This window comes from Zophobas morio, unplaced genomic scaffold, assembly GCF_036711695.1.
Source record: "Zophobas morio isolate AGI-343-1 ecotype UQ-CSIRO unplaced genomic scaffold, CSIRO_AGI_Zmor_V1 ptg000041l, whole genome shotgun sequence".
In the NCBI taxonomy this organism is placed as follows: domain Eukaryota; kingdom Metazoa; phylum Arthropoda; class Insecta; order Coleoptera; family Tenebrionidae; genus Zophobas; species Zophobas morio.
The window spans coordinates 4,623,618-4,641,099 of NW_026972146.1; the positions used below are offsets into that span (position 1 = coordinate 4,623,618).

The 17,482-nt window shown below is 34.7% G+C and overlaps 2 protein-coding genes across 2 annotated transcripts; one reads left to right on the top strand and one right to left on the bottom strand.

The window, feature by feature from the left end:
* Window positions 1–424: 424 nt before the first annotated feature.
* LOC135141024 (small ribosomal subunit protein uS3A) lies at window positions 425–1,545 on the top strand. The gene is made up of 4 exons (XM_064071818.1): window positions 425–536; window positions 714–1,080; window positions 1,126–1,283; window positions 1,332–1,545. Exons 1-4 carry the CDS (start codon window positions 507–509, stop codon window positions 1,503–1,505), a joined length of 729 nt encoding a protein of 242 aa, XP_063927888.1. The 5' UTR covers window positions 425–506; the 3' UTR covers window positions 1,506–1,545.
* A 5,814-nt stretch (window positions 1,546–7,359) lies between these two features.
* Kr-h2 (Kruppel homolog 2) lies at window positions 7,360–9,211 on the bottom strand. The gene is made up of 5 exons (XM_064071706.1): window positions 8,861–9,211; window positions 8,382–8,563; window positions 8,237–8,304; window positions 8,053–8,186; window positions 7,360–8,004 (listed from the first exon to the last, which is right to left on the bottom strand). Exons 1-5 carry the CDS (start codon window positions 9,025–9,027, stop codon window positions 7,767–7,769), a joined length of 789 nt encoding a protein of 262 aa, XP_063927776.1. The 5' UTR covers window positions 9,028–9,211; the 3' UTR covers window positions 7,360–7,766.
* Window positions 9,212–17,482: the final 8,271 nt, after the last annotated feature.

Consider the following 17,482-nt stretch of genomic DNA (forward strand, 5'->3'; position numbering starts at 1 on the left):
ACTGAAAAATTAAAAAATTTCAAAATCGTAAAGTTAATAAATTGAAAAACTGAAAATTTTTGAAAAAAAAAATCGTATCAAAAACTAAAAATTCAAAAAATCGAGAAATGAACAATCAAAAAATCAAAACATTGAAATCCCAGTAAGTTGATAAATAGGAAAATTAAAAAACAAAAATTTTAAAAATCCAAGAAATGAACAACAAAAAAAATCTAAGCCTGAAAACTCAGAAAATTGAATGATCGAGAACAAAAAATCTAAAATTTAAAAATTCGACAAATTGAAAAATCATGGAACTGAAAAATCGAAAAGTCGAGATTGTTTATTATGTATTGAGTGTTCTGTGTGTTTATAGTTAGAAAAAAGTACAAATGGACGAAGAATGACAACTGAATTGAATTTCGCGCGGTTCGGTTGAAGCGCCCTCTGCCACATCCGTCTGTCATTCGTACCTCTCTTTCGACCACAGCCACATGTCACAAACCTTTTCCGCTTAGAACGTCAAAATGGCTACTCCAATATCGAAAAAACGCAAGGTAAATACAGCATTTCCTCAATTAATGAAAACAATCCAGTCCCAACATATAATCCAGTCATTTTGTAACATTTTCAAGCTAAAATTCCACCCCAGTACCGTCTATTTACATCCCTCCGGTAACCATAACCTCATTTTCCGCCACACGTGCCCCCTTTTACTCTCGTGTTTGTTCCAGTTCGTAGGCGACGGCGTCTTCAAAGCCGAGTTGAACGAATTCCTGACTCGCGAGTTGTCTGAAGATGGCTACTCCGGAGTGGAAGTCCGAGTCACTCCCACCCGTACAGAAATCATTATTATGGCCACACGTACGGACCGAGTCCTGGGAGAAAAGAATCGCCGCATCCGCGAGTTGACCTCAGTTGTGCAAAAACGGTTCAACTTCCCGGAGAATTCCGTGGTTTTGTATGGAGAAAAGGTCGCCAATAGGGGCTTGTGCGCGATCGCACAAGCCGAGTCGCTTCGGTTCAAGCTGATCGGAGGGTTGGCGGTGCGTCGCGCCTGCTACGGCGTTTTGAGATACATTATGGAGTGCGGGGCTAAAGGTAACTAGTGGTGGGTGTTTGTAAGACGTTAATTGGTTTTTTTAGGGTGTGAAGTTGTGGTCTCCGGGAAACTCCGCGGTCAGAGAGCCAAGTCTATGAAGTTCGTGGATGGTTTGATGATCCATTCGGGAGATCCGTGTAACGATTATGTGGACACTGCCACCAGGCACGTGTTGTTGAGGCAGGGAGTCCTGGGGATTAAAGTGAGTGGGATTTTTGGTGATGAGTGGGGCTATAGTTTTTGTTTTTAGGTTAAGATCATGTTGCCTTGGGATCCTAGTGGCAAGACTGGACCCAAGAGGCCTCTGCCTGATAATGTTTCAGTCGTTGAACCTAAAGAAGAAGTTCTGCCGCTGTTCCCCAGCAGTGAAATTAAAGCAGTTAAACCGGATGCCGCACCAGCTATTCCGATAACTGTAGCTTAAATTTTTATCTATAATTTTCAATAAAAATCGGAAATTATAATTGGCTTTTCTTGGAGTATTTCTAGCGAGACACCAAATTCAGATTCATTAAATGTTTACAGTCGTAAAAGGTATTTAATTTTTTTGATGACGTCAGTGAATAAACGTATTCATTTTCCCGAAATATCGAGACAGAAAAAAAGCACTGAGTGAGATAAGAATGACAAAAAAGTGGTAAAAAATACGTAATTTTCAGACGATGTCATCAAATTGTCTGAAGGAAACGGGCGACCTATTTTTTCCTACTCTGGTTGTTAAGAAACGTCGTTACATATGAAATTTTCTGTTCACCGGACTCGGGAAGTTAAAAAATATATTAAAATCACGTTAATCTAAAATCGAGTTCTCAAAAAATTGAAAAATCGAAAAATAAACAAATTAAAATATACGAGAACTAAAAACTCGAAAAATTCAGAAATCGAAATGTATATAAAACAGTCGAAAATTGAAAAATCTTGAAGAACTGAAAAATCGAAACTTCGAATTCGATAAACGGGAAAATAAAAAAAATACATATATTAATTGAAAAATGGGAAAACTGAAAATTTAGCAACGTCAAAATTTGAAAAATCTGAAGAACTGGAAAATCAAAAAATCCAGAAATCGAAAAATCTAAAATTTAAAACATTGAACAATTGAAATATCGCAAAATTGAAAAATGGAGAAACCCAAACATCAAAGAATCAAAAAAGAAAAATTGGAAAATCTAAAACTTAAAATCGAAAAACTGAAAAATCGACAAATCGAAACTCCAGAATTTAAAAAAATTGAAAAATCGGATAACTAAAAAATCGAAACATCGAGAAATAGAAAAAAAATGAGAAATTGAACAATCAAAACATCCAAACATTTGAATTCGATAAATCGAGAAATAAAAAAAAATTAAAAAAGAAAAATTAAAACATCGAAAAGTTGAAAAAAAATTGAGAAATCGAAGTATAAAACTGTTGAAAATTTGAAAAATCTAAAGTTTAACGAAAAATTGAAAATCCAAAAAGTAAAAAAGGGGTGGAAACCCAAAAACTGCAAATTGAAAAATTGGAAAATCGACGAATTGGAATCGATTGGCCTGAAAATTTGAAAAATTGGAAAATCAAAAGAAACAACAAAAATTAAGGAAATGAAAAAAAAAAAAAAATTGTGATTTAAAATTCAGAAAATGAGAAAATAAAAAATCAGGAAAATGCAAAATAAAAATCGGGGAGTTGAAAAATTGGGGACGAAAAATTAAAAATCGAGAATGTGAAAAATGGAAAAATGAGAAATTGAAAATTCGAAAAATTGAACAATCGAAAGAAACAACAAGAAATGAAGGAATTGTAAAAATTGAAAATTTGTCACATAAAATCCAGAAAATGAAAATTAAAAAAATCGGGAAAATGAAAAATTGCAACTCGAAAAATTGAAAAATTTACAAATCAAGAAACTGTAAAATTGAAAATCAAAAATAAAAAAACGACAAAGTATATACTGAAAACTCGAAAAATGTCAAAAGTGAAAATCAAACATGAAAATTTGAAGAAACGAAAATTTTTAAAATCGAAAGATTAAAAATTGAAAAACTTAAAATCCGAAAAAGTGAAAAATAAAAAAAAAGTATTGTTAAATAAAAATACTGAAAATTAAAGAAATTGAAAAATTTTAAACGTGGAAAATCATGGAATTGAAAAATCAAAGCCTGAAAATTTGAAAAATTGAAGAAATAAAAAATTGTAAATCGAAAGAAACAACAAAAAAATAAAGGAAATGAAAAAACGAAAAATTGTGATGGAATAAAATCGAAAAAGTGAAAATTAAAAAATTTGGAAAATGAAAAATAAAAATCGGAAACAAAAAATTGAAATTGGAAAAGGGAAAAATTAAAAATTGAGAAACTGAAAAATCGAAAAATGAAAAACTGCAATATTGAAAAATTGCCGAATTGGAAAACTGATGCAAACCGAAAAATTGAAAATTATGAAAGTCCAGAAATTGTAAAATTGAAAAATCAAAAATAAAAAACGAAAAATTACAAAATGAAAACTTGAAAAATCTAAAGAATCGAAAACTAAAGAATTTAAAAAAATTAAAAAATCGGATAACTGAAAAATCGAAACATCGAAAAATTAGAAAATCGAAAAACCGAGAAATCCAAAAATCGAAACCGAGAAATAGAAAAAAAATTGAGAAACTGACAAATTGAGAAATTGAACAATCAAAAACCTCCAAACATCTGAATTCGATAAATCGAGAAATAAAAAAAAAATGAAAAATTTTAAAAAAGAAGTTTAACGAAAAATTTAGAATTGAAAAAGTAAAAAAGGGGTGGAAACTCAAAAACTGCAAACAGAAAAATTTAAAAATTGGAAAATCGACGATTGGCTTGAAAATTTGAAAAATTGAATAACGAAAAATTGGAAAATCGAAAGAAACAACAAAAATTAAGGAAATGAAAGAACAAAAAAAAATGTGATTTAAAATTCAGAAAATGAGAAAATAAAAATTCAGGAAAATGCAAAATAAAAATCGGGGAGTTGAAAAATTGGGGACGAAAAATTGAAAAAGGGAAAAATTAAAAATCGAGAATGTGAAAAATGGAAAAATGAGAAATTGTAATATTGAAAAATCAAAAATAAAAAAAAGAGAAAGTGTATAATAAAAACTTGAAAAATGTAAAAAGTGAAAATCAAACATGTAATTTGAAGAAAAATTGAAAAATCTTAAGACTCGAAAAAGTGAAAAATAAAAAAAAAAGGAAATATGTATTATGAAATAGAAATATTGAAAATTAAAGAAATTGGAACATCAGAAGACTGGAAATCCAAAAACTGCAAAGTGAAAAATTTAAAAATTGAAAAATGGAAAAGTCCAGAAAATGAAAATTCGAAAAATTGAACAATCGAAAGAAACTACAAGAAATGAAGGAATTGTAAAAATTGAAAATTTGTGACATAAAATCCAGAAAATGAAAATTAAAAAAATCGGGAAAATGAAAAATTGCAACTCGAAAAATTGAAAAATTTAGAAGTCAAGAAACTGTAAAATTGAAAATCAAAAATAAAAAAACGACAAAGTATATACTGAAAACTCGAAAAATGTCAAAAGTGAAAATCAAACATGAAAATTTGAAGAAACGAAAATTTTAAAAATCGAAAGATTAAAAATTGAAAAACTTCGAAAAAGTGAAAAATAAAAAAAAAGTATTGTAAAATAAAAATACTGAAAATTAAAGAAATTGAAAAATTTTAAACGTGGAAAATCATGGAATTGAAAAATCAAAGCCTGAAAATTTGAAAAATTGAATAAATAAAAAATTGTAAATCGAAAGAAACAACAAAAAAATAAAGGAAATGAGAAAACGAAAAATTGTGATGATATAAAATCGAAAAAGTGAGAATTAAAAAATCGGGAAAATGAAAAATAAAAATCGGAAACAAAAAATTGGAAAAGGGAAAAATTCAAAATTGAGAAACTGAAAAATCGGAAAATGAAAAACTAATATTGAAATCTTGCCAAATTGAAAAACTGATGCAAACCGAAAAATTGAAAATTTTGAAAGTCGAGAAATTGTAAAATTGAAAAATCAAAAAAAAAAAACGAAAAATTACAAAATGAAAACTTGAAAAATCTTAAAAATCGAAAAAGTGAAACATCAAAAAAAAAAAGAAATATGTATTATGAAAATGAAATATTGAAAATTAAAGAAATTGGAAAATCAGAAGACTGGAAATCCAAAAACCGCAAAGTAAAAAATTTAAAAATTGAAAAATGGAAAAATTGAGAAACTGAAAATTCGAAAAGTTGAAAAATGGAAAAAAACAACAAGAAATAAAGGAATTGAAAAAATGAAAATTTGTGACATAAAATCCAGAAAATGAAAATTTAAAAAATCGGGAAAATGAAAAATAAAAATCGAGAACTTGAAATTTTGAGGAAACGAAAAATTGAAAATGACAAAAATTAAAAACTGAGAACGTGAAAAATCGAAAAATAAGAAACTGTAATATCGAAAAATTGAAAAATTTAGAAGTCAAGAAACTGTAAAATTGAAAAATCAAAAATAAAAAAGTATATAATGAAAACTTGAAAAATGTCGAAAGTGAAAATCACACATGAAAATTTGAAGAAACGAAAAGTTGAAAAATCGAAAGATTAAAAATTAAAAAATTTAAAATTCGAAAAAGTAAAAAATAAAAAAAAAAGAAATTTGTATTGTAAAATCAAAATATTGAAAATTAAAGAAATTGAAAAATTGGAAGACTGGAAATTGAAAAATTGCAACGTGGAAAATCATGGAATTGAAAAATCAAAGCCTGAAAATTTGAAAAATTGAATAAATAAAAAATTGTAAATCGAAAGAAACAAGAAAAAAATAAAGGAAATGAAAAAACGAAAAATTATGATGACATAAAATTGAAAAAGTGAGAATTAAAAAATCGGGAAAATGAAAAATAAAAATCGGAAACAAAAAATTGGAAAAGGGAAAAATCAAAAATTGAAAAACTGAAAAAATGAAAAACTGAGATATTGAAAAATTGCCAAATTGAAAAACTGATGCAAACCGAAAAATTGAAAATTTTGGAAGTCGAGAAATTGTAAAATTGAAAAATCAAAAATAAAAAACGAAAAATTACAAAATGAAAACTTGAAAAATCTTAAGAATAGAAAAAATGAAAAATCAAAAAAAAAGAAATACGTATTATGAAATTGAAATATTGAAAATTAAAGAAACTGGAAAATCGGAAGACTGGAAATCCAAAAACTGCAAAGTGAAAAATTCAAAAATGGAAAAACTGAGAAACTGAAAATTCGAAGAATTGAAAAATCGAAACAAAGAACATGAAAATTTGTGACAAAATCCAGAACGTGAAAATTAAAAAAACCGGGAAAGTGAAAAATAAAAATTGAGAACTTGAAAAATTGAGGAAACGAAAATTTGAAAATGACAAAAATTAAAAACTGAGAATGTGAAAAATCGAAAAATTGCAAAATTAAAAAATTGAAAAATTTAGAGGTGAAGAAACTAAAATTGAAAAATCAAAAATAAAAAAACGAAAAAGTATATAATGAAAACTTGAAAAATGTCAAAAGTGAAAATCAAACATGAAAATTCGAAGAAACGAAAATTTGAATAAAAATTGAGAAACTTAAAATCCGAAAAAGTGAAAAATAAAAAAAAAGAAATATGTATTGTAAAATCAAAATATTGAAAATTAAAGAAATTGAAAAATTGGAAGACTGGAAATCCAAAAACTGCAACTTGAAAAATTTTAAACGTGGAAAATCATGAAATTGAAAAATCAAACCCTGAAAATTTAAAACATGCAATAAATAAAAAATTGTAAATCGAAAGAAACAACAAAAAATAAAGGAAATAAAGAAACCAAAAATTGTGATATAAAATCGTGAAACGGCGAGAAAACATTAAATTAGTCATTCGCCAGATCTCTTTACTGCGTTATCAGCAAAAAAATCTCTAAATCGAATCTTACATTTTTTTCCAATTATCTGACAAAACTGATTATGTTATACCAGACTGTTAAGAAAAAAAACTATCGTCCTAAGTCAATTTCTCTCGTTTTCAATTGGGACGAAAACTGTCCCAAACCAAGCCGAGTGATACTGCCTTAAAGTAAACGGTCCAGTAGTTAGAATACCCTTTATTCAATGTTCGTGAATTTACATGACTATAATAAAACATTTTTCTGTATCATGTTCGTCATGAAACGTTAAACTAGTTGCAAATATGTCAGACGCTTCTTACAATAATAGGGTTGGAATAGTTCTTTTAACCACCCCTGGGAAAGGAAGTGGATTTCTGCAAAAACTACACAACCTCTTTCCAGACTTATTTTTTTATTGTGAAATTACAAATTTTACTTACAACATAACAACATGACCACATGGGAAAATGTCTGTGTACAAGTAAAAAGTAACAACCATAGAACATCCATCACGGGTGATTAAAAAAAAAATAATAAAAACCAAAAAACAAAAATTCCCCATGTGCACAATGCTTTGTTACAATATAGAATGTATAACAAGTAACAGAACCATATAACACCACTACTGAATTAAACATAAAATTACTTCATAGTATATAAAAATAAAAAAGTTCATACCATACCTGAACAGTGCCAAAACTTGCATGAAATTTCTTCAACAAGGATGAAACGAGTGCGAAGAAACAATACTAGGCGTTAAAATTACCCATATCACGAACATTTAGGACACACGAAATCTTCACTGAGTACGCTGTTGCGCCTGCGCTATCTGCGGAGGAGCCAACTTCGTGGTGAAGCTAACAATACCCAAGAGAATATTTTTTACGAAGGATGGCATGCTCGGTTTAGCTGCCGTTCGCTCGAACAGGAGTTTGAGTTCATAGAACATGTTTCTGTTGTACGGGTTGCGTCTGGAAGTGTATCGCTGGGTCAAGAAATGATAGTAGATGAACGGAGTCAACAAGCTGGCGCGTCCCCTATAAAAAAACATTCATTATTGTGTCCAAATGCAACCTTTTCCTTACATCAAAACAAAGAATACGGTCAATGGCATCATGATGATTTCTGTGAATGCAATCAGTCGCAAAATATTCAGAGATTGGAATTCCACCAATGAGATTAAGAGACGGGCTCCCCACCACGAGTTCTGGCCAAGGGTCTACAAACAATCAATTTGTTTAGGAGGAACAAATAGTGATCAATATTTACGTCGAGGAGAGTTAGAGAGTAGCTGGCGGCGTGGAGGATGGCGAAGAGGACCACTGGCAGCAGCACCACTGACTCTAGTTAAGGACTTTTTTTTTTATTTTTATTACTGTTTTTTATTATTATCAGTAGTTGTGGTTAAGGATACAAGTTAAGGGCGCCACATACAGGAAAATCATGGAATAGAACAAGTAGTGGCAGCTATCTTCCATTAATAGTTCTGTGAGAAATTCTCGACTGAGTCTGACCCTTCCAAGCCTCTGGTGCAGTCGTAGGGCGTTAATAGCCGCATTCGCAATCAACGCTTTATAGTAGGCATTTTGAGCATTCCTGCAACATAAACAACGTTTCTCTACTGGGTGAAAGTTCAAGCACAGAAAGTGATGTGTGTGCTACTTTTGCCATCTCCTCGTTCGTCGTTAATAAAAAACCAATAAAATATAAACCCGCCATAATTTATTATTTATTGAAAACGTCTGCATAGAATTTGCACTTGTTTACCTTTAAAAGTTGTTTAGCGTCTTTTTTAATTACAAAGTCATTATTTTGATAGAATTTCAAGAATAACCAGTTATCAACCGGCATTGTAATTAATTATCATAAAAGCAAGGCTATCCCAGAACTCACCCAAAAAGTGGTACAAAGTACCCAAAAGTGAAGATTATAGTTAGAATTCGGATCCCCCATAATCCGCAATCGATCTTGTGGGTTAAAACGTGCTGCTTGAGGGCCTCTACGTTGAGCCCCCGTTGTCTCTGCTCCGAGCTGGTCGATGGTCCCGCACCGTCGCTCATTTTCACGATGTACCCTAAATACGCACCGACACTTAATTACTTCGAACGAAAAACGATAATTATCCACTTAACACGACAGTTTTGATACTTGAACGGTCTTTAATCAACTGTACGTGTTCATCACACTTGCCAATAAACACGCAATGACATTGTGGGTTTGTGACATTTGCGTTGCCATGAGAGGCACTTTGACGTGTGAGAGAAGAAACCTGTAATCAGTGGCGGCTCGTCGCTCACCCAGATTGGGAACTGAAGCGAAAAATCGAGAAAGTGACAATGAACATTATTATTATTACTGTTAATTTTTGGCGTTGTAAAATAAATCTGGGGTAAATATTTTGACATTTCAAAAAGGGTTTACAAGTAAAGTACATAGATAACTGAATCCTGCTACGTAATAATGCATTCTGCGCGTGTTTTACTCATTGTAAGTCACGCCATGCTTAAAAGCCTCGTTAAATAAAATAACAGTTGCTTTTACATAAAACATGATTCTCATGTAATTGCAGTGAATTAAGTGGAATAAGATACGCACCTGCGACGCATTAATTACACTGTTTAAATTTACTAAATAGTAATTTAGATTTGCAGTGTGGTGTTCCAGTTTGAAAACGCCACGAATTTGAAAAATAAATTAAGAACAGTTGTTACACATAGGCAATCACGTAACTTCTTCTGGTGTATCGGTGCTAGTATGAGTAGCATGAGGTGACTCGAAAAACGGGATGGGTTTAATATTTTCTTATGGATTTAATAGTTTGTTTCAGGTTAATTATTTTCTTGCTTGAATGCAAACATTTATTCTCGACGGCGCCGCTCCAAGCGGAGCGTTTCCGAGACCAGCTGATTTTGATAGGTAGTATTGAATATGAGTTTTTTTTGTCTGTGATGTAGGGGTTTCGGTCCACGAGGTAATCTGTGGATACGACTTGATATAATATAAAATTGCAATAACACATATTTAAACATCGTGTAAATTCTTTGTTGTTTAAAATTGTTGGTAAAGTGTGGCGTAATTTAACATTATGTACATTCTTTGTTGTACCTCCTACGATAAAACTGAATTTGGCAAATGAGATACTTTCTAGGAAAGCAGAGGGCGGGCGTGTGGGCGAGGCTAACATTTTTGACTTTGTTTTAAATCTTAGATTATTCCGCTTGTCAAAATAGAATTCAATTCCCATTTCACAATAAATAAAACAAGTTAGTTAAATGAGGAAGGAGGTGGGAGGAGCCATGGTACAAGAAGACATCGTATGATTAGTTGTACCATGGACGGAGCGATGTTCACTTTTTTCAATAGACTTATGAGAAAGCAGCAGCCCCACCTACCCACCCACCTTCGTTTCAGTGATTCATTATCTACTCTGATCGAAAGGTGGAACTTACACTAAACAGAAATAAAATTAGTAGTTAGAATTAGAAGAATTCGGGTGGGCGGGGTAAGTACTTGCTATGATAGAACTGATTTTGGCACATGACATACCTTTCAAGAAAATAGACGGCGGGTGGGTGGGTCTAGTACCCGCTACAGTAAGACTGAATTTGGCAAATGACAACTTTCAAGAAAGCAGAGGGCGGGCGTGTGGGTAGAGCTAGCACTTTTGACTTTGTTTTAAATCTTAGATTCTTTCGCTTGTCGAAATAGATTCCACTCCCATTTCACAATAATATAAAAAATAGTTATTCAAATGAATAGAGAGGTGGGTGGAGCTATATTCAGCTTTTTCAATAGACTTATGTACAAGGAGTAGCCCCGCCCACCCACCCACCTTCGTTTCAGTGATTCATTTATCTACTCTGATCGAAAGGTGGAACTTATACTAAACTGAAATAAAATTAGTAGTTAGAATGAGAAGAATCCGGGTGGGCGGGGTAAGTACTTGCTATGATAAAAGTGATTTTGGCAAATGACATATCTTCTAAGAAAATAGAGGGCGAGTGGATGGGGCTACTACCTGCTACGGTAAGACCGAATTTGGCAAATGACAACTTTCAAGAAAGCAGAGGGCGGACGTGTGGGTGGAGTTAGCACTTTTGACTTTGTTTTAAATCTTAGATTCTTCCGCTTGTCGCAATAGATTCCACTCCCATTTCACAATAATAAAAAAAAATAGTTATTCAAATAAGCAAGGAGGTGGGCGGGGCTATATTCAGCTTTTTCAATAGACTTATGATCAAGCAGTAGCCCCGCCCACCCACCCACCTCTGTTTCAGTGATTCATTTATCTACTCTGATCGAAAGGTGGAACTTATACTAAACTGAAATAAAATTAGTAGTTACAATGAGAAGAATCCGGGCGGGCGGAGTTAGTACTTGCTATGATAAGACTGATTTTGGCACATGACATACCTTCCAAAAAAATAGAGGACGGGTGGGTGGGGCTAGTACCTGTTACGGGAAAACTGAATCTGGCAAATGACATACTTTCTAAGAAAGCAGAGGATGGGCGTGTGGGCGGGGCTAACATTTTTGACTTTGTTTTAAATCTTAGATTATTCCACTTGTCAAAATAGAATTCAATTCCTATTTCACAATAAATAAAAGAAGTTAGTCAAATGAGGAAGGAGGTGGGCGGAGTCATCTACAAGAAGACATCGTATGATTAGTTATACCATTGTTAGCTTATAAAAAGTGTTTGGCGATTTTTGTGGGAAAAGGTTGGCAGAAGTGGAGAGAGAGAGAGAGAGAGAGAGAGAGAGAGAGGGAGAGAGAGCGGGAGCGCTGGGAGGTGAGCGTGAGTTTCGGAGGAATAAAGTTTGTTTTTTTTGTGTTTTGCTGGGGTGTTTTTTTTTTAAATTACCAGAGAGAGTGTTTAACACTATGGACAGAGCGATGTTCAGTTTTTTCAATAGACTTATGAGCAAGTAGTAGCCCCGCCCACCCACCCACCTTTATTTAAGTCATTCATTTATCTGCTCTGATCGAAAGGTGGATCTTATACTAAAGAGAAATAAAATTACTAGTTAGAATGAGAAGAATCCGAGTGGGCAGAGTTAGTATTTGCTATGATAAAACTGATTTTGGCACATGACATACCTTCCAAGAAAATAGAGGGCGGGTGGGTGGGGCTAGTACCTGCTACGATAAGACTGAATCTGGCAAATGACATGCCTTCTAAGAAAGCAGAGGGCGGGCGTGTGGGTGGAGCTAGCACTTTTGACTTTGTTTTAAATCTTAAATTCTTTCGCTTGTCGAAATAGATTCCATTCCCATTTCACAATAATAAAAAAAAATAGTTATTCAAATAAGCAAGGAGGTGGGCGGAGCTATATTCAGCTTTTTCAATAGACTTATGAGCAAGCAGTAGCCCCGCCCACCCACCCACCTTTGTTTCAGTGATTCATTTATTTATTCTGATCGAAAGGTGGATCTTATACTAAAGGAGATGGGCGGAGCCATGGTACAAGAAGACATCGAATGATTAGTTGTACCAGGGACAGAGCGATGTTCAGTTTTTTCAAGACTTATAAGCAAGCAGTGGCCCCGCCCACCCACCCATCTTCGTTTCAGTGATTCATTTATCTGCTCTGATCGAAAGGTGGATCTTACACTAAACAGAAATAAAATTAGTAGTTACAATGAGAAGAATCCGAGTGGGCGGAGTTAGTACTTGCTATGATAAGATTGATTTTGGCATATGACATACCTTCCAAGAAAATAGAGGGCGGGTGGGTGGGGCTAGTACCTGCTACGATAAGACTGAATTTGGCAAATAACAACTTTTAAGAAAGCAGAGGGCGGGCGTGTGGGTGGAGCTAGAACTTTTGACTTTGTTTTAAATCTTAGACTCTGGCGCTTGTCAAAATAAATTTCATTGCCATTTCACAATAATAAAAAAATATATTCAAATTAGGAAGGAGGTGGGCGGAGCTATAATCAGCTTTTTCAAAAGACTTATGGAAAAGGAGTAGCCCTGCCCACCCACCCACCTTTGTTTCAGTGATTCATTTATCTACTCTGATCGAAAGGTGGATCTTATACTAAACTGAAATAAAATAAGTAGTTAGAATTAGAAGAATTCGGGTGGGCGGAGTTAGTACTTGCTATGATAAGACTGATTTTGGCACATTACATACCTTCCAAGAAAATAGAGGGCGGGTGGGTGGGGCTAGTACCTGCTACGGTAACACTGAATTTGGCAAATGACGTACCTTCTAAGAAAGCAGAGGGCGGGCGTGTGGGTGGAGCTAGCACTTTTGACTTTGTTTTAAATCTTAGATTCTTCCGCTTGTCCAAATAGATTCCATTCGCATTTCACAGTAATAATACAAAAATAGTTATTCAAATAAGCAAGGAGGTGGGCGGAGCTATATTCAGCTTTTTCAACAGATTTATGGTCAAGGAGTAGCCCCGCCCACCCACCCACCTTCGTTTCAGTGATTCATTTATCTACTCTGATCGAAAGGTGGAACTTATACTAAACTGAAATAAAATTAGTGGTCAGAATCAGAAGAATCCGGGTGGGTGGAGTTAGTACTTGCTATGATAAGACTGATTTTGGCACATGACATACCTTCCAAGAAAATAGAGGGTGGGTGGGTGGGGCTAGTACCTGTTACGATAAGACTGAATCTGGCAAATGACAACTTTTAAGAAAGCAGAGGGCGGGCGTGTGGGTGGAGCTAGAACTTTTGACTTTGTTTTAAATCTTAGACTCTGGCGCTTGTCAAAATAAATTTCATTGCCATTTCACAATAATAAAAAAAAATATTCAAAATAGGAAGGAGGTGGGCGGAGCTATATTCAGTTTTTTCAATAGACTTATGTACAAGGAGTAGCCCCGCCCACCCACCCATCTTCGTTTCAGTGATTCATTTATCTGCTCTGATCGAAAGGTGGATCTTACACTAAACAGAAATAAAATTAGTGGTTACAATGAGAAGAATCCGAGTGGGCGGAGTTAGTACTTGCTATGATAAGATTGATTTTGGCATATGACATACTTTCCAAGAAAATAGAGGGTGGGTGGGTGGGGCTAGTACCTGTTACGATAAGACTGAATCTGGCAAATGACAACTTTTAAGAAAGCAGAGGGCGGGCGTGTGGGTGGAGCTAGAACTTTTGACTTTGTTTTAAATCTTAGACTCTGCCGCTTGTCAAAATAAATTCCATTGCCATTTCACAATAATAAAAAACAATATTCAAAATAGGAAGGAGGTGGGCGGAGCTATATTCAGTATTTTCATTAGACTTATGTACAAGGAGTAGCCCCGCCCACCCACCCATCTTCGTTTCAGTGATTCATTTATCTGCTCTGATCGAAAGGTGGATCTTACACTAAACAGAAATAAAATTAGTAGTTACAATGAGAAGAATCCGAGTGGGCGGAGTTAGTACTTGCTATGATAAGATTGATTTTGGCATATGACATACCTTCCAAGAAAATAGAGGGCGGGTGGGTGGGGCTAGTACCTGCTACGATAAGACTGAATTTGGCAAATGACAACTTTTAAGAAAGTAGAGGGCGGGAGTGTGGGTGAAGCTAGAACTTTTGACTTTGTTTTAAATCTTAGACTCTGGCGCTTGTCAAAATAAATTTCATTGCCATTTCACAATAATAAAAAAAAAATATTCAAATTAGGAAGGAGGGGGGCGGAGCTATAATCAGCTTTTTCAACAGACTTATGGAAAAGGAGTAGCCCCGCCCACCCATCCACCTTTGTTTCAGTGATTCATTTGTCTACTCTGATCGAAAGGTGGATCTTATACTAAACTGAAATAAAATAAGTAGTTAGAATTAGAAGAATTCGGGTGGGCGGAGTTAGTACTTGCTATGATAAGACTGATTTTGGCACATTACATACCTTCCAAGAAAATAGAGGGCGGGTGGGTGGGGCTAGTACCTGCTACGGTAACACTGAATTTGGCAAATGACGTACCTTCTAAGAAAGCAGAGGGCGGGCATGTGGGTGGAGCTAGCACTTTTGACTTTGTTTCAAATCTTAGATTCTTCCGCTTGTCAAAATAGATTCCATTCCCATTTCGCAATAATAAAAAAAAATAGTTATTCAAATTAGAAAGGAAGTGGGCGGAGCTATATTCAGCTTTTTCAATAGACTTATGTAGAAGGGGTAGCCCCGCCCACCCACCCTCCTTCATTTCAGTGATTCATTTACCTACTCTGATCGAAAGGTGGAACTTATACTAAACTGAAATAAAATTAGTAAAGTCGCGATCTTTTCTATAGAACCACTCCCTAGTGTAAATTTTCAAAATTTGTTTGGTGTAAGTGACCTTGACGGGTTTCTGGGGGAAATATATGTGTCAAAAATTTGACAGGTTAGATGGCCCCATTGTCAATGTAGATATTTTATTTTAATAAATAGATGAACAGAACATACAGTCTGTACGGGATACAGTGCGGCATAGCTGAGGGCAACCGAAACATTCGTGTTGTGCTAATTTCGATTGTCATATCAACTTCCGCTACCAACCGCGTTCGGCGTAAAGTACTAGATGACAGGGCTACCAACTTGACTTTTTATCGAGTGGTTCCGTAGAAATGACCGCTACTGTAGTTAGAATTAGAAGAATTCGGGTGGGCGGAGTTAGTACTTACTATGATAAAACTGATTTTGGCATATGACATACCTTCCAAGAAAATAGAGGGTGGGTGGGGCTAGTACTTGCTACGATAAGACTGAATCTGGCAAATGACAACTTTTAAGAAAGCAGAGGGCGGGCGTGTGGGTGGAGCTAGAACTTTTGACTTTGTTTTAAATCTTAGACTCTGGCGCTTGTCAAAATAAATTTCATTGCCATTTCACAATAATAAAAAAAAATATTCAAATTAGGAAGGAGGTGGGCGGAGCTATAATCAGCTTTTTCAAAAGACTTATGGAAAAGGAGTAGCCCCGCCCACCCACCCACCTTTGTTTCAGTGATTCATTTATCTACTCTGATCGAAAGGTGGATCTTATACTAAACTGAAATAAAATAAGTAGTTAGAATTAGAAGAATTCGGGTGGGCGGAGTTAGTACTTGCTATGATAAGACTGATTTTGGCACATTACATACCTTCCAAGAAAATAGAGGGCGGGTGGGTGGGGCTAGTACCTGCTACGGTAACACTGAATTTGGCAAATGACGTACCTTCTAAGAAAGCAGAGGGCGGGCATGTGGGTGGAGCTAGCACTTTTGACTTTGTTTCAAATCTTAGATTCTTCCGCTTGTCAAAATAGATTCCATTCCCATTTCGCAATAATAAAAAAAAAAGTTATTCAAATTAGAAAGGAAGTGGGCGGAGCTATATTCAGCTTTTTCAATAGACTTATGTACAAGGGGTAGCCCCGCCCACCCACCCACCGTCGTTTCAGTAATTCATTTATCTACTCTGATCGAAAGGTGGAACTTACACTAAACTGAAATAAAAAAGTGGTTAGAATTAGAAGAATCCGGGTGGGCGGAGTTAGTACTTACTATGATAAAACTAATTTTGGCACATGACATACCTTCCAAGAAAATAGAGGGCGGGTGGGTGGGGCTAGTACCTGCTACGGTAACACTGAATTTGGCAAATGACGTACCTTCTAAGAAAGCAGAGGGCGGGCATGTGGGTGGAGCTAGCACTTTTGACTTTGTTTCAAATCTTAGATTCTTCCGCTTGTCAAAATAGATTCCATTCCCATTTCGCAATAATAAAAAAAAAAAGTTATTCAAATTAGAAAGGAAGTGGGCGGAGCTATATTCAGCTTTTTCAATAGACTTATGTACAAGGGGTAGCCCCGCCCACCCACCCACCGTCGTTTCAGTAATTCATTTATCTACTCTGATCGAAAGGTGGAACTTACACTAAACTGAAATAAAAAAGTGGTTAGAATTAGAAGAATCCGGGTGGGCGGAGTTAGTACTTACTATGATAAAACTAATTTTGGCACATGACATACCTTCCAAGAAAATAGAGGGCGGGTGGGTGGGGCTAGTACCTGCTACGGTAACACTGAATTTGGCAAATGACGTACCTTCTAAGAAAGCAGAGGGCGGGCATGTGGGTGGAGCTAGCACTTTTGACTTTGTTTCAAATCTTAGATTCTTCCGCTTGTCAAAATAGATTCCATTCCCATTTCGCAATAATAAAAAAAAATAGTTATTCAAATTAGAAAGGAAGTGGGCGGAGCTATATTCAGCTTTTTCAATAGACTTATGTACAAGGGGTAGCCCCGCCCACCCACCCACCTTCATTTCAGTGATTCATTTACCTACTCTAATCGAAAGGTGGAACTTATACTAAACTGAAATAAAATTAGTAGTTAGAATTAGAAGAATTCGGGTGGGCGGAGCTAGTACTTACTATGATAAAACTGATTTTGGCACATGACATACCTTCCAAGAAAATAGAGGGCGGGTGGGTGGGGCTAGTACTTGCTACGGTAAGATTGAATTTGGCAAATGACATATCTTCTAAGAAAGCAGAGGGCGGGCGTGTGGGTGGAGCTAGGACTTTTGACTTTG